This window comes from Rhineura floridana, chromosome 6 (assembly GCF_030035675.1).
Source record: "Rhineura floridana isolate rRhiFlo1 chromosome 6, rRhiFlo1.hap2, whole genome shotgun sequence".
Lineage (NCBI taxonomy): Eukaryota > Metazoa > Chordata > Lepidosauria > Squamata > Rhineuridae > Rhineura > Rhineura floridana.
This window is the reverse complement of record NC_084485.1, coordinates 77032939-77056081: the sequence shown is the minus strand read 5'-3', so window position 1 is coordinate 77056081 and position 23143 is coordinate 77032939. Positions and strand designations below refer to the sequence as shown.

Sequence of the window (23143 nt, the reverse complement as noted above, 5' to 3'; positions counted from 1 at the left end):
CCATTTCAACACAATCTAGCCTAATTCTGCTGGATTCTAGATTCAGCAACTGTTTCTCTTTTGCTCCCTCCCATGGCAGTCTACTTCTTACCCTTTCCTTGGGTCCTCCTTTCATCAACCCCACCTCTTCACTTGATTCCACAAGTCCCTGCTTTTCAGGGCACAGAAGACTTTGTTCTATTTCATTCAGCCACCCTATATCTTGACCAGCTTCCTTAGTTCTTCTCTTTCTCCTCCCTCTCAACAGTCATACAGTTCCTGCTAGCCTTGAGTACTATAACATTATTTAGAACTATCCCATCCTGCTCTGATCACCCTCTTGCCTCAATTTCATCTTCTGTGCCCTTTTCTCCAAGCCTCATTCTTCACTCTCTTCAGACTCCTCTTAGACTTTGCATTTTTCTTCAGCATCTTTGCTTCTGCTCTCCCTGTCCTTTAGGTTCCCTTCCTGTATGGCCTTCTTTCTAGTTCTCAGCCATCCTGTTTTGAGATCTTAATCCCAAGTAAACTGACAACATTCCTTTCCTCACAGAATCTGACCTGCAAATGCTCTCCCCAGTAACTGAACATTTTGTGCATTACACCACCTCAGCTGATCAGTGTCAGAGACTACATATCTAATCTAAACTATTTGAAAAGCATAGTATAAACAATGCAAAGTGTGGAATTCCCGCTTCAAATGCTATGGGTCTTACAAACTTTAAAATCGCCAGGACTGCCATCTCAACCAGATGAAGTGCAGGTAGAGGAGAAACATGTACAACCAAAGGTATGTTGGATGATTACTTCAACTGATTACCTAGTAGGACATGCCACTTTTCTATTTAAAATTAGTTTGCTTGTTCTGCTGGGTGATCAGCTACAGTAAAACTAAGGGGGGAACCCCTCTAGCTGCACACATGCTCCCTTTACACATACAGGTGCACACACTATGGGAAGATTGCTGGTCAAAAGCAGAAGAATCTTGGCTTTTTTTGAGTTTCGGGTACTCATAGTTAAAAGTGAAAAAGATGAGCTTACACTGTACTGCATTGCTTAAAAAGTAAAATTAAGTAGTGATTAAACCAGACAATTGAGAATGGAATTTAAACCTAGGCCTCTAAAATTTGAAACAAGTCAGAATATACTGTGTAGTTTATTCCCAACTGCACTATGTAAATATTCATTTATATAAGTACAAGGAAGGACTCTCCACTCATAATAATGGAAATTGTTTTGAAAAGCACTTGAGGTAGCAAACATCAAGGGGAATCAATGTTAGCCATACTACCACTTAAATAATTTTCTTCTGAAGATTCAACAGAAGTCAACCAGATTTTAACTCCCATTTATGAAAAGCTGAGATGCTTTGATTGTCATCTAGCCCCTGGATCTCTTCCAAGTTTAAAAGCACAAAAAATCTTTTAATGGAAGTGTGCATTTTAAGCAGACATTGTGCTCTCATACAATGAGAAGTGGCAGGGTTCAACATCCCTTAAAAGTTTTTCCTTACTAATCTAGGAGGCAGCTAGCTAGTTTCACTGTGGTTGAAAAGGGCACTCTGTACAGGAATGTTCATCTTTACTATCACTGTGTGTTGCTGGAGAAGAAGGCAAAGGATTTCCCCACCTGAATTAAGCCCCGATGCTAGTTAGTAAGACATGTCTATTTCCTCTTGACCCAATAAACAAAAATGTGACAGGTGGAAGAATTTGTAGCTATAGCTTGCTCAGTTCCGATAAGTTGAATTTGAGCTTTGGGAAGGGACACTTTCTGTAATTTTTACCACCACACACATTTTAACTGTTACTGCATCGCAGCCTCCACATGGTGCCAATAGTTCCAGAAACAGCCCTAGGACATTGATTGGCAGGGCTCAGAAACCATTAAAGCTGCAAGGACTCCACAGAAAGAACCCCAAAAGCAAACGCAGCGAAGAAGCTTACGACGTCTTAAAGACTGAGCTCTCTTTTTCGGCGACTACAGTCAATTTCACCAGTTCATTAGATCTGATTAAGTGAATTCTAGCCTACGAAACTGTATACTGTAGTTAATTATTTAAGGTACCTCAAGACTCTGTTGTTTTCACGCTATAAGTCTGAATTTTACTAGCATTTACTGGTAATCCCTTCTCAAGAAAGCCAACTCCTGCGGGGGATGGGGACAGGGAGGCGCTACTGTCACAAAGGAATACACTGCAGGCAGGAACAAAGAAAGAACTCAGGCGGGCTCACGAGGCAGGAGGAGCTGCTGCGTTCAAGCCGGATCAGAATCGCTTCGATACACATTGGTCAGGAGGAGGGGGGACCCCAGCCTCCAGCCTCATCTATCTGATCAATTCATCATCTCCGACTAAAAATGCCTCCGGCTCGGTAAACCTGCTTCACTGCACAGCGCCCGAAGGCTTCACAGGAAAAGGGACTTCTCATTTCAGGCCGGGGGAGGCCGCAACATCCCGACCCGATCAAATAAGATCAACGTGTAAATGAAATAAAGTAAATGCTGTAGCGCAGGGGCTCGCTCACTCACTCGCCCCTAACGCACACCTCTGGAACCCATAGCAGAATACGCATACTCCAAGCATCCCACTCATACGTTTCACACCCCACCACACCCACACTCCATTCTCTCCCCCTGGCTACTAGCGGACGAAGCGGCACGCCCCTCCCTCTTTTCTACCCTCCGCATTGCATTATGGGACTCGTAAGATCTCGTTCTCGCGGCCGCTATTCGCGTTCTCGGTTAAGTTCCCCGCCTCCTTTGAGTCATCCATGGCAATCAAAAATGCGGAGTATGTGGGTGTGACCTCGGTTCGTTTCTGGGTTCCCTGTGGAAGCCATTTTTGAAGGCTCCCGAGGATTCAGATCCTCACTCAACCACGAGTCTCAATGAGTGACTTTGGGCCAGTCTCTTCCATTCTAAACTAAATTGCAGGGTATTTGTAGGATTCACACATGCAATCCTGAGTTCGTGGAAGAAGGGTAGGATAAAGATTTAATAAATTCCTGAATGTCCTGGGGGAGTTCCCAGTAGATAGAGCAGGTGACCCTGTTGAAGCTTATGTCACGCTATGGAACAGCCAGGCACGTCAGGCTCTTGGCACAGTTGCCCCTAGCGCCCTCTCTGGCATTGTGAAGCCTGGTTTGTACCTTGGTACACCAGTGAGCTAAGGGCAATGAAACAGGCTGGATGACGGCTAGAGCGCACAGTGGTGAAAGACGTGCTGTGAGCCTGATTGGGCATGAGTAAAACATAACTGCCTGCTGTGCAGGGGTGAGGGCAATAAAGAAGGTCCACTTGTCTGCCACCATCACATCCTCAAGTAGCGGTCCAGTGGAGCTTTTCCATATTGTCAGGGGTCTGTTGACATCAACTCCAGGAAATGGAATTTTAGACCCTTCAGAGGCCCAATGTGAATTGTTTGCAAGGCACTTTGAGGGTAAAGTTGCTCACCTCAGTAGCAATCTTGATGCCCCATCTACATCTACTGTAGTCCCCAATGAAGTGTCCAGTGCAACCTCTGCTGCAACTTCTTGGGAACAGTTTCAGCTGATGCGGCCTGATGACATGGACAAGGTGCTTGTGACTATGTGGCCAGCAACGTGTCTTCTCAACCCTTGCCCTTCTTGGCTTATTAAAGCTTGCTGAGGGGGTTTGACCTAGTGGATCCAGGGTGTGGTCAACTCATCGTTGCAGAAAGGAGTGGTTCCAATTGCCCTGAAAGAGGCGGTGATCAGACCACTCCTGAAAAAGCCTGCCCTGGATCCACTGGTTTGCCACAACTACCGCCCTGTCACAAATACCCCCTTTTTAAGGAAGGTGATTGAGAGGGTTGTGGCGCAGCAATTGCAAGTACTCTTGGATGAAACAGATTATCTTGACCCATTCCAGTCTGGATTCAGGTCTGGTTATGGGACTGAATTGGCCTTGGTCGCCCTGGTGGATGACCTTTATTGGGAGGACAGGGGTGTGACCCTGTTATTCTTACTTGATCTCTCAGTGGCTTACCATTGACCATGGTATCCTTCTGGGCCGACTTGGTGAGATGGGTATTAGAGGCACAGTTTTACAGTGGTTCCAATCCTATCTCCAGGGTCATTTTCAGAGAATAATATTGGGTGATTGTCTTTCGTCCCCCTGGCAGTTATGCTGTGGGGTCCACAGGGTACCATCTTGTCCCCCATGCTGTTTAACATCTACATGAAGCCCTTGGGAGCAGTCATCAGGAGATTTGGGGTGAGATGTCAGCAGTACACTGACGATGCCCTGCTTTATTTCTCTGTAACACCTGAATCGGGAGAGGCTGTGCAAGCCCTGGACCACTGCCTGGACTCGGTGGTGGGCTGGATGACGGCCAAAAAACTGCATCTGAATCCTAGCAAGACAGACACTGTGGATTGGCGTTCCCAAGTTCAGATGGTTGGTCAATTGCCTGCTTTGGATGGGGTCGTACTCCCTCTGAAAGAGGTCTGTAGTCTGGGGGTGCTCCTGGATCCATCTTTGTTGCTAGAGGCCCAGGCGACCTCAGTGGCTAAGAATGCCTTTTATGGTAAGACAGCTGCAGCTGTTTCTGGTCTGGGATAGCCATGTACTGGTAACCTCCAGGCTGGATTACTGTAATGTGCTCTATGTGGGGCTGCCCTTGAAGTTGGTCTAGAAGCTACAACTGGTGCAAAACATGGAAGTGATACTGCTCATTGGGACAGACTATCACCAACATGTCACCCCACTGGAGAAATAATTGCACTGTCTACCTGTTAGCTACTGGGTAAGTTCAAGGTTCTAGTTTTGGTGTACAAAGCCCTATACACCTTGGGACCAGGATACCTGAAAGACCGTCTTACCCCTTATATACCCAGTCAATCACTGCGCTCTGAAGGTGAGGGCCTCCTGCAGATACCATCTTATCAAGAGGTTGGTTCCGCACAACATAGGAAGCAGACCTTTAGTGTAGTGGCACCTACCCTTTGGAATTCCCTCTCCTTAAATAATATTAGACAGGCGCCTTTTCTGCACCTACTGAAGACCTTCCTCTTTCAACAAGCCTTTTAAGTAGAGACCTTATCTCAGTCTGTGTTGGAACTGCTTTTTAATGTTTTTAAACCTTTTTTAGAAAAAGGTGTTTTTAAACTTTTTTTTATGTTTTTAAGGATGTTTTAATATATTTTAAAGTCTGTTTTTATGATGTTCTAAAGTGTTTTTAGTGCTTTTGTTTGCCACCCTGGGCTCCTACTGGGAGGACGGATGGATATAAATCTAATAAATAAATAAATACTTGATGGCCTATAGCAATTTCAAAAATAATCGCACTGTACAATATGAATGGCATGATAGCTTAAGTCATAATACAGCTGTTAGTCTTTAAGATGTTAAAGACTGTTTTAGCGGATGGAATGCAATATGTTGAGCTATAAAAACCAAGTTTTGCAGAGAAGGATAGAAACAGGGATGCTCTCACTGCTGTACTAACTCATGCCCCTTGAAACGAACAGGTCTTGAAGATTGTGTAATAGGTAAAATTTCAATAAGCTTTCCTGATAAATTGGCTGAAACCTGAGCTGAAAATACAGATCCAGCTGGACAGGCTAGACCACTCTTAAGAAAATAGGAAAATATCACCCTCCCAGTGATTCCTCTTTTATATATATGAATTTTATATTTACTTTTTCAACAGCTCACTAAACACTTTAATACAGTATATTGAGCACATCACCTTTTTCAGAGTGGTAAAAGGCTGCCATTTTCCCCTTACAGATTCTGCACCTTTAACACATTCTTGCTGTGTGGTTAGGTGGCTCTTTAATTTTTATTTCCCAATCTTGTATTGCTATGCAAGAAAAATTAAACCAATACCATAGCAAATTATGCTTTCTGTTATAACTGCCTGAAAATTCAAACAATATTGATGGCTCAACAGCATTTCCCACCAGTGATTTAAAATGATTTACTGGGGACAAACTTTGTAAGAGTACCAAAATGTTAAAAAATTTCTTAGAGGACCCAGCAGACCTAGTTCAATTCCATTTCCTTCCTTCTAAAAACACTCATGTAACCAACAACCATGGTATCACGGTCCCTCTGGCTGCCACTGGCTTGGCTTCTCAAGGTAGCCCTCATCCAGTCCATTGTTGCAGCCAGGCACTGGTTCAGCACATTGGCAGTCTCACCTGAAGATGATGAAAAGAATAGAGCTGCGTGTCATCAGCATACTGATGGCAAAGCACTCCAAAGCTCCGGATGACCGCACCCAACCGTTTCATGTAGATGTTGAACAGCATGCGGGACAGAACTGACCCCTGCAGAACCCCATACTGGAGAGTCCAGGGTGCCGAGCAATGCTCCCCAAGCACCACCTTCTGGAGCCGACCCGCCAAGTAGGAACAGAACCACTGCCATGCAGTCCCTCCCATTCCCAACTCAGCCAGTCTTCCCAGAAGGATACCATGGTCGATGGTATCGAAAGCTGCTGAGAGATCAAAGAGAATCAACAGAGTCACACTCCCCGTCTCTCTCCCCACAGAGGTCATCATACAGGGCGACCAAGGCTGTTTCCGTGCCAAAACCAGGCCTGAAACCCGACTGAAATGGATCCAGATAATTGGTCTCATCCAAGAGTGTCTGGAGCTGGCCTGCCACCACTCGTTCAAGGACCTTGTCCAGGAATGAAACATTTGCTACTGGCCTATAGTTATTAAGATTTTCTGAGTCAGAACTCTTGTAAAGTTACACATAAGTTACTAATAATCCCAAGGAAAACCAGAACTGGGCAGCAAAATGATCATCTTTGCAAGGCCAGAAGGTCTAAACTTCTTATTTTAATCATTAGATTCTATATATAGATATTTGGCCTATATAGCAGAAATCAGGCAAAGAAAAAGGTTTCCTTATTTGCAGCACTGCATCAGACATGTTTTGGATTTGGTAGAGAAATTTTATTTGCTTTGCATTGCACTGAGATTATTTTTAGACCTACTGTGAAGTTAAAATCCTCTAAATTCTTTTATCAGAAAGCCACTATTAAAATACTATCCTAAACAGGAAACAAAATGTTATGTGAACACTAAACTTTGCTTTTGCTTTCTTGCTTCCCTAGAACATGCAACTGGTAGAACTCATTCCTTCAGAACCCAGCCATGAAAAGAAGAAATGTCAAAAGTCTATTAGATACAAGGTATGGGGAAGAAAAATAAGGGAGATTTATTCAGACACATACTTCTGGAATACCCAAGGCCAAGTTAGGGCTCCATTGTAGTTCTTGCTGATTTATAAAAATGTAGTAAGAGACAGTTCATGCCTGTGATAATGTACAAAGTTGGAAAAAAACTGATTTGCCTTTTCAGTTTTAACTGATATTTAAAAACAATGGATTAAACAAAAGATTATGTTCCACTCCTGAAATCACTTGTGAATTTGTTCTTCAAGTGTTTTCAGCATTGTAACCTTAAAATGAAACATGCACTTTTACTGCTTCTGTTATAGGTGCTTCCACTTTAGATGACAACTTCCTATAATTTAAGCATAGGGTGATAGGAGAGGACCATTCAAACAAAGACAGTGAAGAAAAAAAGGGCACAGAAATGTATCATTAAAAAAGAAAGCAAACAAAAAACTTTACCATTAAAGTATGTACATTTTCCAAAATATACAAGTTATGATCTTTAACTGTAATTTAAACATTTTAACATCTATTAACTCATGTAACAGCATATGTCCCCATTGCTTTCTCCTAACAATAACATCCCAAAACCGGCTATGTTTGAATGGTTGGCCATTCTTAATTATGAGTAAGTTCCCCAGCATTTCAGCTACTCTTAGCCATTTGTAAGAGGTGGTAAGACTGTTAATTACTCCAAGGGAGATGTAAATGTATCATCAAACAGCATTTTGTTTCCATTGTGATTCAGATAGGGGTTTTTTTCCCATCAAGGGTAAAAAACACAAACGCTTCTCTGAACTATGCAACAATTTTACTCTATCACTGGTTAGTTTACCGTATTCAGTTACTAGTTTTTATGACAGCTTTATCCTCCAATCTTAAAAGTGCATTAATAAAATAGAACATCCAATAAAAGCAAAATGTCTGTACCTTGCTGTTCATTATTACATTTTTGGGTCTTAGAGCAATTCCCTTTAAAACATCAGGAACTCAAACCCTTCCCCTTTCTACACTGTGCCAGACTCTGGGAAAGCATTGTCCGTTTCTATTTGCCACAAACTTGTGATGTTTTCCTTGTGCAGATTGTAATATTGATTTTAATAATCTGCACATAAAACAAAATCTGTGTTGATTATGTTCAAGCTCTACTAGAAGCACAGAGGGTGGTTGCTGTTACAGAAGCTACTCCCTTGGTCTCAAACAAGGCTTGGTCATAGAAGAATTTCCTCTTGACATCTGTGCAGGGTTCTGTGTCGGTTCCTCGAAGAGATATTGTCTTCTGAAGCAGAAGAGACATGCCTTTATTAGCACCTTCATTCAAACAAAACTGTCCATCTAAAGAGCTGGAATTCATTTTATAAAGAGGACATAAAAAGCCATGACAATGCAGGATACTGCCACTGCTGCATGGAGTCTGGTACCAATTACTGCCGCTGGAAAACAAAAAGACATTTACCAATTGTAACAGTATAGAGGACACATTATTTGTTACAATTTTTGCGAGAATTAAGCTAGATCATCTTTATTGCTACATAAACTAAAATGAGAAGGTCAAACTCAACTATGTCCAAATTTCCCACTAAGTAATTGCCCAATGGCCATGGCCATAATTGTTTGCTGGGGGAAAAAACAACAGCTCTGAGTTCGACAATAATTCTACCTTAGTTGCCAAAGTTAAAGCTGCTTTTTTTTACTGCAACTTTAGCAGTATGTTTGTTCTTAAGCATTTACACAATGAACCTGACAACCAAGATGTGTTATGCATACATGTATTTGTCTTGCTGTGTCCTAGAGATCCTAGGAACACAGTTCCACCCACTTCCCAAAACAGCTATCAAAATGCACCAGTAGCTGCTGCTGTGACATACAGTAGCAGATACAGCAACTCAACACATTTATTTTACAAAGGCATTTATCTTCTAACCCTCAAATTCATTCAATGCTTTGTGTGGAGGGGTCCCATGGACCACTACAGACCACTAAAAGGCATTTATATTTTAAGTGCAAGGTTAAATGTAGGGGAGTTTCAGAAAACCAGTTTGCACATAATACTAAGCCAAGTCATGGCTTGATGTGAATGTGCAAGCTCCTAGAGAAAAGATCATGGTCACAGCACTCTGCCAGTTCTGCCACCGTGCTACCTGGAGCTGTGCCATGCCTTGGTTTAGCATGTTGTCCAAACCCAGATTTGTAGTTTGTCTTGCTCATGAATGGTAAGCAAGGTTTTTTCTTAGTTTACTGCTGGTAGTTTGCTTGAAGGACAACACATTAAGCCACTGTTCTTCATCCTTGGGTCCCCAGATGTTAGTGGACTACAGCTCCCATCATCCACTAACCATGCTGTCTAGGGATTATCAGAGTTGTAGTCCAACAATATCTGGGGACCTAAGATTCAAGAATGATGTACTAAGCCAAACCATGGCTTAGCCCCATAATATAGCAACAATAGAACCGGGAGAGGAGCACAGTGTCCACAATCTCCTCCAGGAACCTGTACTTGCACTAAACTATGGTTTGGCTTAGCATTACATGCAAATTGAACCAGAGTAACAATCGCTAGCAAAACTTAAGTGAGGGAATACAAAACTTAACACCCAGCTTTTTGCTTTCCTCTACCACTTCTTACTGGCAAGTCCCAGTCAATGCAGACTGCTTAATTTCCAAACCTTCCCAAAGAGGGCAGAACTATATATTCTCTTGACAAGAATCTGAATCCAATGGATCAAAAGCTTAATTTAGGAAATATTTATTCTTCAGTTCATTTTAACTTCCAAAATATTTTTCATGTTCATGGAATTGGAAATCACAAGAAAGATAAAGCTAAGAAATAGATTCCAAGTTCTTTATGGGGAGGGACACATGTCACTTTATTTTCCATGATGAAATAAATTAAAGTATTCCTTGCAGCATTATCATTATTTTAGGTATGCAGAGAAAGGTAGAGAAAGAGAAAGGTAAATAAAGGTAGAAATTACTATAAAACCACAGTAGCTTGAGATGAAAAACTAAAAACCAAATCTTATGCAGTTAGGCATGCATAATCTTCAGACGTGCCTGACTCTAAATAAAAACTATAGGATTAGACTGAAATGTTCAAACTGGGCATTTTTTTGCATATTCAGTAGCCAATTTAGGATCAAGCAACCAATCAACTAACCTACACTCTCTGAAGTGACTGATGAGGTAAACAAACCTGAAGTGGTGTGTCCCAAGTCACAATGCAGCTGCTTAGCGAACTTAACACCATTCTCCCAATTGTTAGGACCATTTCATGTGCCATACAATCCACAGTGAAGACACTTCCTGGTAGGATTTTTGAATGATATGAAAGAGCTCTTAGCTTCACCTTCTGCAACTATGACCTCCCCGGAGGCAAATAACTAACTGCCTGCTCTCTTGGCATTTTGTCAAGGCTGCCCAGACTTGTTACAGCCCCTCCCCCTTGCTGCGCTGACACCTGGAGCTCAATGAGTTTCTTACCTTTGTAGAATACACCCCAGACCCCCCTCTTCTCCGAGAGCAGCCAGGCTTTCAGACGAGGCACCTTCCGGAAGTAGGCGCAGGTGCACACAAAGAGCAAGCCGAACACCAATAGACCGTCCAGGGAATACACTGCAAAGAAGGAGAAAAGAGAAAGGTCGTCTCTAGTCAGAAGCTCCCAACTCTTGAGCGTGGAGGGAAGGAAGGGAAGTGGGATCGAAAGAGGGGAAGGAGTCTCGCGAAACTCCAGACCAGCCTCTGGCCCTTGACCCAAGGGCACCGCCCCGCTTTGGAAGGGGGGGAGAGATCTAGTTAGTTAGTTAATACCTCACGGAGTACCTGAGTAAACAGCCCTCAACCAGTAGGAGAGGATAGCCCTGCACGACAATCCAGAGTGAGGCAACCCGACTCTAACCCCTTCTCACCGTTAGCCATGACGGCAGCCCGCAAGGCCCAGACCAGGTCTCGTCACCGCATCTCCCAGAATGAACGACCGGCCAGCGCGGCACCGGAACCTCCAGCGCCTCCAATCGAGCTCTGGTGGGGGAGGGGGAGGGAAGTGCTCTCTATGATCACCTCTTCCTAGAAGGACACATATTATTATGTCAGGCAGCACTAGCCGAAGAACGACCGGCCGATCGGCTCGGTTTGGAGAGGACCATACCACCCCGACCATTTTGGGGTCTGCGGACCATATTTTCTGTTGTTTTTTTGCTACAGTGGTAACGATGGCATCTGCTCTTATAATAATTAAGAAATCCAGGACTGTATTGTTACTGTGTTGTTTGGCAGTACCATGTCTTACCCCTCTCTCTCTCAAAAAAAGGGAAGAAAAGTTCTGGCACTTTCAAACTCAGGTTTTCCTGTGGAGTGCGGAAATGTGAATTAGATGGGTTCGCTTCTTTTTTTTAATTGCCCTGCAAGTGATTCTGTAGTAGAAGAGGAGAAATAAAATGTCCAAGTTTATTACCTCCCTATTGCTAATGCGGGGAGCGAGGCTTACAGTAACCCTGTAATGTAGTCCAGTGTTATTGTTTCCATATTGTAGACTGAAGTGGGAGTTACAACAACCGTGTGGAATGACCTCCCCATTTTAAATAGAGGTTGAGGATGAAAGGGGCTTGCAATTTAAAGAGCTGTCACTTAATCAAGCTCATCTGGCAAAATACTATGTCACAGATACAGGTCTCCACTAAAATACCACTCAGCAGTCATGTGTATTTTTTTTTAATAAAATGATAAACTGCTTCATCAAAAAAAAACTAAGCAGTATATAAGAATATAAAATAATTATCAGTAAAACAGGACAATTTAAAAAGAAAATATACATAACTAAATTATATGTCTGTATACAGACAGAGTAATTACTCTTTATTGAGAGCATTCAATCCAGATTTTCCAGAAGCATTCTTGGTGTTCCTAAGTGTGTTCCTAATGTGATGCTGCGTTTAGAACTTGGGACACTATTGGTAGAAACGCGCGCTTGGACTCATAGGTTCAACCTTTGGTTGAAATTGCTATTTGCTCCCCTTGGGCTTGCTCCACTAATTCTGATAGACACTTTTCAATCACGATGGCAAATTGCTGTAATTAATAAATTACATTTGATCGGTCTATCACAGTCGGTGGTAATAGGCCTGGGCTATAGCAAGGCCAAGGAAGTTATATGCCAACGTCTTCGTGACATTGAACTACAAAATAATCTGAGTTGTGTGGCGGCATATCCATTTTATCAGCTCAGTGTGAGTTCCTTAGCGCCTGCGGGCTATTTAACCAAATTGAGCATCACCAAGTATAGGAGATCATTCACATTGGCGCGTTTTAATGTACTCCCCTCAGCACTTTTGGAAGGAAGGTACAAGAAAATTCCTTTTACTGACCGGGTATGCCTCTGTGAGGCCGGTGTTGTGGAAACTATTGATCACGTTTTACTCCAGTGCTCGTTATATCTCGACCTCCGTGAACTTTTTATTACCCCATGTTTGGCTAAAATACTGAGAGTCCCAGACACGCCATACATTCGTAGTCTACTCGAGGACCGATGTCACGAGGTTACAGAACTGGTAGTGAAATTTTGCGTAGCTGCCATTGCTCGCAGGAAGGTTTTAGTTAAATGACTTAAAAATATTTTCTTAGCTTATTGACGAGTTAAGTTTTATCTTGTAACATGCAAATTGTTCTGTATTGTTCTGCTGGTTAATGACCAAAATAAATAAATTATTATTATAATTATATGTCTGAGAAGCCTTGATGGAATAAATAAATGTTTCAGCAGGTATCCACAACAATATAGCAAGGATGTCTGCCTAGTATGAATGCACAGGGAGTTCCAAAGATGCAGAGATCTCTGTCTTCCACTCAGCCCCATTCCCCAAATCCACTGCTCACTTGTATCCAAACACATTGCATACTTATCATCCCACATAATACCAAAAAGAGTGTTTTGTTGTTTTTTAAACTAGGCTAGGCTGCTTTCTTATCTCTAAGAGGTAAAGGGCTCAGAGCATGTGAAACAACATATGAGCTCCACACACAGGGTGAATACCAGCAGGAGAAAGAAGACAAGGGATAATGGAAGCAATTGAAAGAAAGCTTTCATCTGAAGAGAAGGATAATGGTAATTTTGCATCTCTGATGTATGCCATCTGGCCAAATGGGGGAAATGGCAAGCCACTGACTTAAAAAAGAAGATATTAAAGCCCGTTGTTAGATTTGTTAGAGGAAAGCACAGAAGCAGGACTACAGCTGAACATCAAGAAGACAAAAGTAATGACAACAGAAGATTTATGTAACTTTAAAGTTGACAATGAGGACGTTGAACTTGTCAAGGATTATCAATACCTCGGCACAGTCATTAACCAAAATGGAGACTATTGTCAAGAAATCAGAAGAAGGCTAGGACTGGCGAGGACAGCTATGAGAGAACTAGAAAAGGTCCTCAAATGCAAAGATGTATCACTGAACACTAAAGTCAGGATCATTCAGACCATGGTATTCCCAATCTCTATGTATGGATGTGAAAGTTGGACAGTGAAAAAAGATAGGAGAAAAATCAACTCATTTGAAATGTGGTGTTGGAGAAGAGCTTTGCTCATACCATGGACTGTGAAAAAGACAAATAATTGGGTGTTAGAACAAATTAAACCGCAACTATCACTAGAAGTTCAAATGATGAAACAGGTTATCATACTTTGGACACATAATGAGAAGACGTGATTCACTAGAAAAGACATTAAATGCTGGGAAAAACAAAAGGGAGTTGAAAAAGAGGAAGACCAAACGAGATGGATTGATTCCATAATGGAAGCCACAGACCTGAACTTACAAGATCTGAACAGGGTGGTTCATTACAGATGCTATTGGAAGTCACTGATTCATAGGGTCGCCATAAGTCGTAATTGACTTGAAGGCACATAACAACAACAAATTAGACTTACAGCTTGGTCTAAACATGTTTCCTTGGAAATCTCCATTTTTTATGTGGAACTCTTGCAAGTAAGGCTGCAATCCTAAGTACACTGACTCAGGACCAACTGAATTCAATAGAACTTATTTCTGATAAATATGCACGCTATCAGGTTGCATATAAATACAGGGTTGTAGCAGTAGCATTCTGGTCTCTGGTCACACTGCGATGGTATCACACGCAAAACAATATGTGCAGTGTGCAGTCCTATGAATGTGTAATGTACTCAGAAATGTCTCATTTTGTAGAGGATTACAGCCTTAATGAGACTTACTTTTGAGTGCACATGTACAGGATTGTTCTGTAAATGAAATATGTGAGTCATACCAGCTGCTTCCCCTCCCCTACAACCTTTGTTGAGCATGTCATTTGTTGAAAAGAAACTGGACACAGTTTCAGAATCCCAAAGATTCTAGATTCTTTTAGGAATTTACGTTTTTGATCCCCGGCACAGAATTACCAAATGCAATGTAACAGAATGTAATCTTTACAGATAGCATGAACAAAAAATTCCTGTGCTGGAGTCATGTCCCCAATGCGGTGAGTACATTGGCTACCTCTGTGGGGGGACAGAAGGTGGGGACTGGCACCAGCACATTCCCTAGCTAGTGTCACAGGTAAAGCTTCCAGAGATGATGTGGGCATACCTGTTATGTTTGCACCATTTTTTGCATTTTCTGCCTGTGTGTTTCCCCCTCTCCTGTCTTCCCCTTCCCTGGCTGAGCATGCATTGGATATAGCAGCTGTTCCACCAGTGCAGCAAATCTCCAGTTCCAGCGTAATTGATGTATAGGATTGCTCTGTTAAGATGTTAGCCCAAACAACGTTATGTGATTTGTAATAATCCAAAGGGCACATAAATAATCTGTATTCTGCTGAACCTGTATGTCACTCTAAGGAATGTTTCAGAGTGCCAGACTTGGCAGATGCCATCCTCTGCTTAATCAAGTCTAAGGTTATTAAAGAAACATGTCACATGACATCTATGTCCCACCTACCCACCCCCGCCTTAATATCCAGCAACACACCCAGAGATTAGTCTAAGGGCTTGAATAGGTTTTGCGAAGAGCCTGCTAAAAGAAGCAGGGCCCATCCACAATCACATTACTGTCTCTTCTGCAAATAAAAGCAAATAGGGGGACCTGGTTCACAAGTGTTTTTCTAAAAGAAAGTGAAGCCCAGTGCTAAACTGTTCTGGCACACCAGATGACCAGTAAGTACTTCAGAGACAGTGTTCTACTACTTTAAAGGAAAGCAAAGTGACAAGGGAAAAGCTTCCTGCAGTCAGCACCATGGGGGCCTCCCAGTCAAAACGGGTGAGTAGCTTTCTTGTTGATGGTCAGAAAAAAGGGACAAAGCTTGGGTCCATCATATCTTGGATAGCTGCCTTCCTGTCATTATGATGAGATCTCTGATCAGTCAACCACATCCCTCTGCCTATGTAGTCTATGTAACTGAGTCTATACGAAAACAGACAGATGGCAATCTATGACAATCTGTTTGACAATCTCTCAAGAGATGGGTGTTTCTGATGGCTGTCAAACAGTTGTGGAATATTCTGCTGCTAGAGACTCTTGAAGCTTGACCCTGAGCTTTTTTCAGAAGTACTATAAAACTTTTTTCTTTTAGCTTAATTTCATCTTGGCTAGGTCTAAGCTGATGGATGGATGGGGATGTAACATGAATGATTAATGGCTGAAATCATATTTTTTGGTGTAAAATGCTATTAGCAAACTAGAGTATTCAGGACAGGGCAGGTTGAATGAACTAAATATATATTAGTCCTCAGGGCCAGCCCAAGGCATTTTGCTGTCTGAGGAGAAGGACAATTCCACATACAGAAGCCACCCAGATTGGCAGCTGAATCTCATTTCACCACTGGTGATGGGATAGCATCCTACGCTGCTATCCAAGGGCAGCAGGGTAGCTGAGGGGGTGCAGGGCAGGCTGGATGACATTCACAACTCTCAATCCTCCAACATCTTGCCACCACTCCCTATCACCCAACACTTGCTACCTGAGACAACAGTCTCGCTCTGCTTAATAGGGCTACCTAAGCAGCATTGAACCACATAGAAATCAGTGGTAGGGCTTCCCCCCTTTTTTTAGTGATTAATGTGTGGTGGTTACCCAGTTGCTGCAGGGGAACAAGATGCCTTCCTTCAAAGAAGTACTTCTGCTATTGGAAATACGATTGTACAAATGTCATAGGCATCTCCTGGATGGTGCTCATGGTATCAATGATCCAGGAAGACAAGTTCTCCCTGGGGCTGTGTAGTCCCCCACTGGAATCCTAAAGTGTGGGAGCACAGGTATTTTTAAAAATTTGTAAGGCACCAACAAGGCCACTTTTCCTTCAGCAGCTATTTCTATTTTTCCTCTCCCTTTGTCTCTTGTATTTCCCTCTCTAGCCCTGAACCACACATCTCTCTTACATTTATTTAATAGCAGAAACAGAACAGACAAACTGTTCAGCAGTTTTGCTGACACTCGTAGCAAGGCTAACCCTTCCATTATATCTGGACTATGTAAAAGATGTGGTGTCTCCTACCCTAGGAAACGGTGTGTGCAGTATTTCTCAAGAGTGCAAAACCGTTGAACTCCTACAGTGCAGATGGATGTGATGTGATGTCACATAAGAGCTCTGTATTAACTCTCTGGAAACTGTGGCCTCTCTTTGGCACAGGGTTGTTATGGTGCAAAAGGTAATTGTCTCCAATGCTGTACCTGCCCTGTTACATAGGTGAAAGAAACAGCTCTGGCCCCTGCAAAACAACCTCCTTCAGGGATACATTCCTAGAGTATGCTTAATCCTGCTTCTGTGTCTAGTCACCATTTTCACTCTTAACATTGATCCAGTGAATCTTTCCCCTTTCCCCTCCTCTCCATAGCCACCCTAATCCTAGGGGCTTGAGCAGACCTACCAGAAAAGCTACTTCTGGACTGTTTCTTTGCACTATAGATGAAGCAGGATGAAGCTTTAGCTTTCCTAATTCCAATTAATTTTTGTCAGTACATAGCAAAGCAACTGTAATCAACATGTCAAATCCAATAAAGGGAGAGAGATTGGATGAAAAGGCAAAAAGCATGCTGATGAAGCCGCATTCACATCCCTGAACTTCATAGGCATGGAGATGATGATTTTAATGACAACTTTAAAGCAGCTGAGCTAGTTTTCTAAGAGACCCACATCAGATGAAGAAGGGGAGTAACACAAGCCACTCTTAAGGATAAAACTTGAAAATCGGCATTTAAGAAATGTGGGTATAATAAAATCCCAACCAACCAAAGTTTATCTTCCCCATGGATGATGGCTTCAATCTGCAATACATTCCATTAGCAAATATACTGTTTGTCTTTGGGAATGTGACTTAAGCCTGTAAGGATCAGGGAGGGCTGGCCCTGCCATTAGGCAGAGTGAAGCAGCTGCCTCAGGTGATGGCTGAAGCTGCTCCCCCAGCCATTCTTCCTGAGCCCCCCAGCTCTTTCCATCCTCCTGAACTGACACCCTGGCAGTGGCCAGCTGTCTCACCTAGTGATCTTCTCCCAATGCATCTTGGGAAAGGTCCTTGACTGATCAATCAGGAAGAGAAGCATCCAGCCCAGGCCACATACTCCACTAGGCACTATGTGCGTGCCTGCATTTCTCTGCACACGTGGCTCATGATGATGCCACCTGCTGCACTGCAGCATTTGTCTGAGCAGGCACTAAACAGGTGCCAGACAGGACAATGAGTAAGAAGTGGCTAAGAATTGGAGGATAGCTGTATGCACATATGGCCTGCTTTGCACCCCCTAAGCTAGCCTGCAGCCCTCAGGTTTGGTAACGAACACTGTCTCATTGCGTGCTGAAGTAAAATTCAACTGCCAGTCTGGGCAGCTTCTGTGTGGTGGAATGTGCAGTGGGGAAGGGAGTGGTCATCTCGTCTTTTACCTCAGACAGGAAAATGTCTTGGACTGGCTCTATATTTGTGTTGGTGATGCTCTGTTTTGACCTCAACTCCATACGATAAGGATGGAGCAGAAATGCAATGGCAGTTTTGTCTGTCCCATTGAAAGTCTATGGTTGCACACATACCATACATTTAAAGCACATTTAAATAACATCCCCCCCTCCAAAAATCCTGGGAACTGTAGCTTGTTAAGGGTGCTGGAAATTGTGGCTCTGTGAAGGGTAAATTACATTCCCAGGATTCCTTGGGGGAGAAAATGTGCTTTAAATGTATAGTGTTTGCACAGCTCATGTAAAAACAGATTAACAGCAGCAATCATTTGCCTGACTCACTGAGTTTCTCTGAAAGACCACACAGAGGAAAAGTAACAAGGATGCCTGGAGGGAACCTCAACATCGAATGTCTGTGTACAGGCAGGTTAGGCTTGCTAGCATCCCTGCCATTATAATTTTCTTGCATTGTTTCCTTTGGATGAGGTGGAAACAAACCTGAGCCTGACAGATGACAGGCCAATTAGCACTAGCTTAAAAGGGAAATCTCCTCAGAGATGGAAAACCTAATCTTTCAAAGCAGAAAGCACAGAGCCGAAGGTATCCAGAATAGCTTCATCAGGTTGAGATGATCTTGTGTGAATGATCAGGGCAAAACAGCAGTGTTGGGAGAATGAATGTAGTGAGAGAAGTAATACAAAGTTAGGCTATCTTAAGGGCTCGTCCAAACTGACTTTGATAATCCATGTTTTCCATATGCGCTTTGTCATCTGACAGTCCCCAGTAGCCTGTTTGTTTGCTCTTTGCCAATATAAAAACAACACTTTTTTTGCACCCGTACACGCAGCAGGGAGGACCCGTACTTCTCACTTTTTCCCAGCTCCACTCCTGATTGGTTCACTTTTCCTGGGCTTCTTCCCCCGGACATGCGCGCACATGCGCAAAAGTGATTGGATGGGAATGACAGTAGGGGTGTGGGGAAATGGCCAAGGACCGCCCATGAACCGCCTACATCGCTAAAGTCTGGGAAATTGCATCCTAGCGCTATGTTGAAGCGGGTGATTCCCAGTTTAAAAAAAGGAAATCTCATTTTTTGTGATACTGATGCAGATTTAATCGCTATAACATCCACGAAAATGGGCAACGTCATATGGACCGTGGAAAATTAATGAAGACACAAAGTGATCATATCGCTGATTAAACAGTCGTTTGGATGAGCCCTTAGTTATGTCTGATGCCTGTGAGTTTTCCTGTCAGCAATCAGGCTGGTGGAAAAGCTTGATTTGCAAAGGTAACAAGATCCGTGGGTGGCAGCTGGATTCCAGAGCCAGAAGAAAACTTTATTACCTGGACTCCTTTTCAATAGTAGGCAGGCGTATGATGAGGGTTATTCCATGTATTTAGGTTCAACAAGAAGGTATGTTTTAGTGACTGATCAAAATGGAAATGGAAATGGACTGCCTTCAAGTCAGTTCTGACTTATGACAACCTATGAATAGGGTTTTCATGGTAAGTGGTGTTCAGAGGAGGTTTACCATTGCCTTCCTTTGAGGCTGAGAGACAGTGACTGGCCCAAGGTCACCCAGTGAGCTTCATGGCTGTGTGGGGATTCCAACCTTGGTCTCCCAGGTCATAGGCCAACACTCTAACCACTACGCCACACTGGCTCTGATCAAAATATGGCCTGTATTTTATTTTGTCTGGCTCCTTTCACCTACTGATTTCAAAGCACTTCAGTAACATTGGCAAAGAGTTCTATTTTTAACAGAGGTTTTGGCATAAAGCCTTCAGTATTGGCTAGTGAAAGAGTTGGGGAATTATGATTATCTCCTTGAGCAGAAACCGCTGTTTGCCAAGAACAAAATCCTGCCTTTATACTTACCTCTACTTCAGGGGTGGAGAACCTTTTTTCAGATAGAGGGCTGCATTCCCTTCTGAGCCTCCTTCTGAAGGCCACATGCCAGAAGTGGGTGCAGCCAGATGCAAAAGTGAGTACAGCAACTAAGTTACATTCTACCTTTGTACAGTAGGCTACTTTCCAGAGCTTGGAAGTACAAATAATGAGTTACTTGTAATTTATTACTTTTTTGAGTAACGAGTGGGTAAGTTCATTATATTTTGCTGGTAATAGAAAGAGTAGTAACTTCATTACTTTTGAGCTGTAACTGTAACTTTTCCAAAGTTACTTTTGGGCATTACTTGGGGGGGGAGCAGGGGAAGTCTTCTGCTCCTCTGATTTGTGGATAAAAATCATGTGCTTCAAATTGGGCTTCTATGCAGCGTCGCTCTTCCCTCATGCTCTATGGAGGGAGGAGGTGGAGAGCGAGACAGGGTGGAGAAAACAATTGTTTAAAAATGGACAGGAATGGAGGGAGAAAGAAGCTGGAGGACAAGGAGGCAGCAGAAAAATGGACATGAAGAACTGTTTTAAAATGTTTTCTGTATGAATAAATTAAACATTTTTTTGGATATGAGCACTTGTTACTTATTAAAAATCAAAACTGGTTACCATTATCCCTGGTAATAACCACTAGGTAAGCCATCCTATATCAAGATAAGGAGATGAACTTGCATATCAGCATATGCTGCAGTAATTTGAATTAATTAAAATAATGCCGATCTAGCAATAAATACAATCACATGACATTTTGTGTGTGAGTCATAGGGGTGGGGAGAAGCAGGGACATTTGTTTATCATTGTACTGCATACACAGTTTAATTGTTTAATTTATTCATACAGAAAACATTTTTAAACAACAGCTTTTCTTAAAGAACTTACTTTACAGGAAAGATCAGAATAACATCATAGCAGGTAGGTACCTACACATCATTATTGTTACACTCATTTTCCAGGATAAAGAGATTGCAGTTCTTACTGCTTCTCCCTCCATCAAATGTCTGTTTTGGCATGGCCTGAACTCCTCAGAATATAGTGGCAAAATCAGCTCAGCTGATGCAGTTTGTACTTCATCGGACTGATCTGCAGTCACTGAATGTCCCTTGCACTCGCATATGTTGTGCAACACCACACAAGCTGTAATGACGGCTGCCACATTTTCTTCTGCTACCGGCAGCGTCCCACTCAGACACCACCAGTGACCCTTTAAACGTCCAAATGCTCTTTCCACCACATTCTGACATTGGTTAAAATCCCTGTTAAACATAAATTTTCTAACGTCAAGATTAGCTCCTCCAAATGGCTTCATTAGCCATTTTCTCAAAGGGTAAGCATCGCCAGCGATAATAATTGGTGGGATCTGCCATGGATTGTTATACTGGGGTTTCCAGGCACGAATGCCCCCTCATCCATATCCTGGCAGATGGCTGAATTTATAAATACGAACGTGTCGTGGTTCCTCGCACTCCAGCCCACTTCTATATCGATGAAGCGTCCTGTATGGTCCATTGTTCCTTGCAGTAGCATGGAATGGAAGTTTTTCCTGTTTATATATTGGTCTGATTGACATGGGGGAGCCATTATTTTAATGTGGCACCCATCTACCACTCCAATACAATGGGGGAACCCCATTTTACCAAATCCATCCATGATCTATGAAAAAATTTCAAGAAAGGAAACAAATATTATTCCTCACTTTTTACTGTTATACCAGAGTCTAGCCGAATAATAATAATAATACGTTGCATTTCTATATAGTTTTTTACCTTGTAGTGGTCGCCCAAATTCACGAATCTCTTGAGAAGTACATATTCAATTGCGTAGCATAATTCGAGCACCATATTTGCCACAGTTGACAGACCAACTCCAAATTGGGCAGCCACTTCCCTGTAGCACCACAAATTAGTGAGCCACCAAATTCCTATTGCCATCCTTTTTTCTAGAGGGATGGCTGTCCTCATTGACGTATTATGGCGCTGAAGGTGAGGCTTGAGAAAGTCCTCAATTTCAAACAGGGTGGCTCTACTCATACGGAAATTCCTTATCCAATGTTCATCATCCCACACAGCCATTACAAAGTTTTCCCACCACCCAGAGTCTGCTGGGTACACCCACCAGCGTCTTTCCACAGAGCCAAGCTGAAGTGATTTCAAGGCAACAAGAGCTGAGGGGACAGTATTCCTTGGGCACCTTTGTATCTGCCTCATGAGAGCACGTCTCCTCAAGAAATGTTTCTTCACATAAATGAGAATCTGATGTCTCCATTTCTGCCTCTGCCGCTGCCTCCTCTGATAGAGTAATATGTTTTGGACTGTTTTTTTAAACACAACAATCATAGCCTGAAGATACAGTTGAATCATTTGAATGAGAACCATAAACTCCATTTCTAAGCACAACCACAGTGAACTCCCGGTATATTGGTATACACTGAGGCAATTAAAAAAAATGAAGGGACAACACTGCGCATGTGCTGCTACTTGAGGAGCTGCAGTGCGCATGTGTATAACGGGAGAGTGATGAAAACGAGGCTTTGTTCATTGCAGCCGTGTGAAAGACAGTTGCGCGAAATGCTGCTATATCGGCTGAAAAGCTGCTGTTTCTTATCGCAAGAGGTCTTGCAGTGTGAAAGGGATTTTAGAATTCGGGACAGAAACGCTACCTTTTTAATCTGTTAAACTAGCGCTATTAGCCCCATGTGTGAAAGCAGCCATACTTTTCTGGATGTATTTGAAACAGATGGGAAGGTGGGAAGGGAGTTGTGTTAATCTAATTGGGTCGTCAACATAGTGCCCTCCAGATGTTGTCGGACTACAACTCCCATCAGTCTCAGATAACATAATGACGCTGAAGTTGCTTCCTAGTTCCCAGTTCCTTATTTGCTTGAAAGTTAAAAACACTAAAAAAAGAAAAGTTCACAGCTACAATAACTCCAAGCCAAAGTTAACATGTCTCTCAACCCCCAAATATATGTTGGGGTACTCCATATCATATATCGCTGTGATCTGGGGACTCTCCCTGTCAAGAATAACAACAAATTTATTCAGTAAAAATTATCAGGCTTCTGAAATGCTCATGAATGCATAATGATGTCATAAAATAATAAAAAATAAGTAACTAGGTGTGCCCACCCCACAATCTGTTCTGAGCCAGGACAACTCACACACCCCAGGGAAGGGGAGGGTGTCCTCTACGAGATGCCAGTATGTCCCGCCTGGCCCAGAG

At 42.7% G+C, this 23143-nt stretch overlaps 1 protein-coding gene and 1 non-coding gene across 2 annotated transcripts; both read right to left on the bottom strand.

Moving 5' to 3' along the window:
- Window positions 1–2240: 2240 nt before the first annotated feature.
- On the bottom strand, window positions 2241–2620 carry LOC133388241 (small Cajal body-specific RNA 2). The gene has a single exon (XR_009763718.1). It is a non-coding gene; the product is annotated as a small Cajal body-specific RNA 2 (non-coding RNA).
- Window positions 2621–8325: 5705 nt separating this feature from the next.
- Window positions 8326–11194, bottom strand: TMEM167B (transmembrane protein 167B). The gene is made up of 3 exons (XM_061632513.1): window positions 11041–11194; window positions 10616–10747; window positions 8326–8568 (listed from the first exon to the last, which is right to left on the bottom strand). The coding sequence occupies exons 1-3, from the start codon at window positions 11048–11050 to the stop codon at window positions 8486–8488; spliced, it is 225 nt and encodes a 74-aa protein (XP_061488497.1). The 5' UTR covers window positions 11051–11194; the 3' UTR covers window positions 8326–8485.
- Window positions 11195–23143: the final 11949 nt, after the last annotated feature.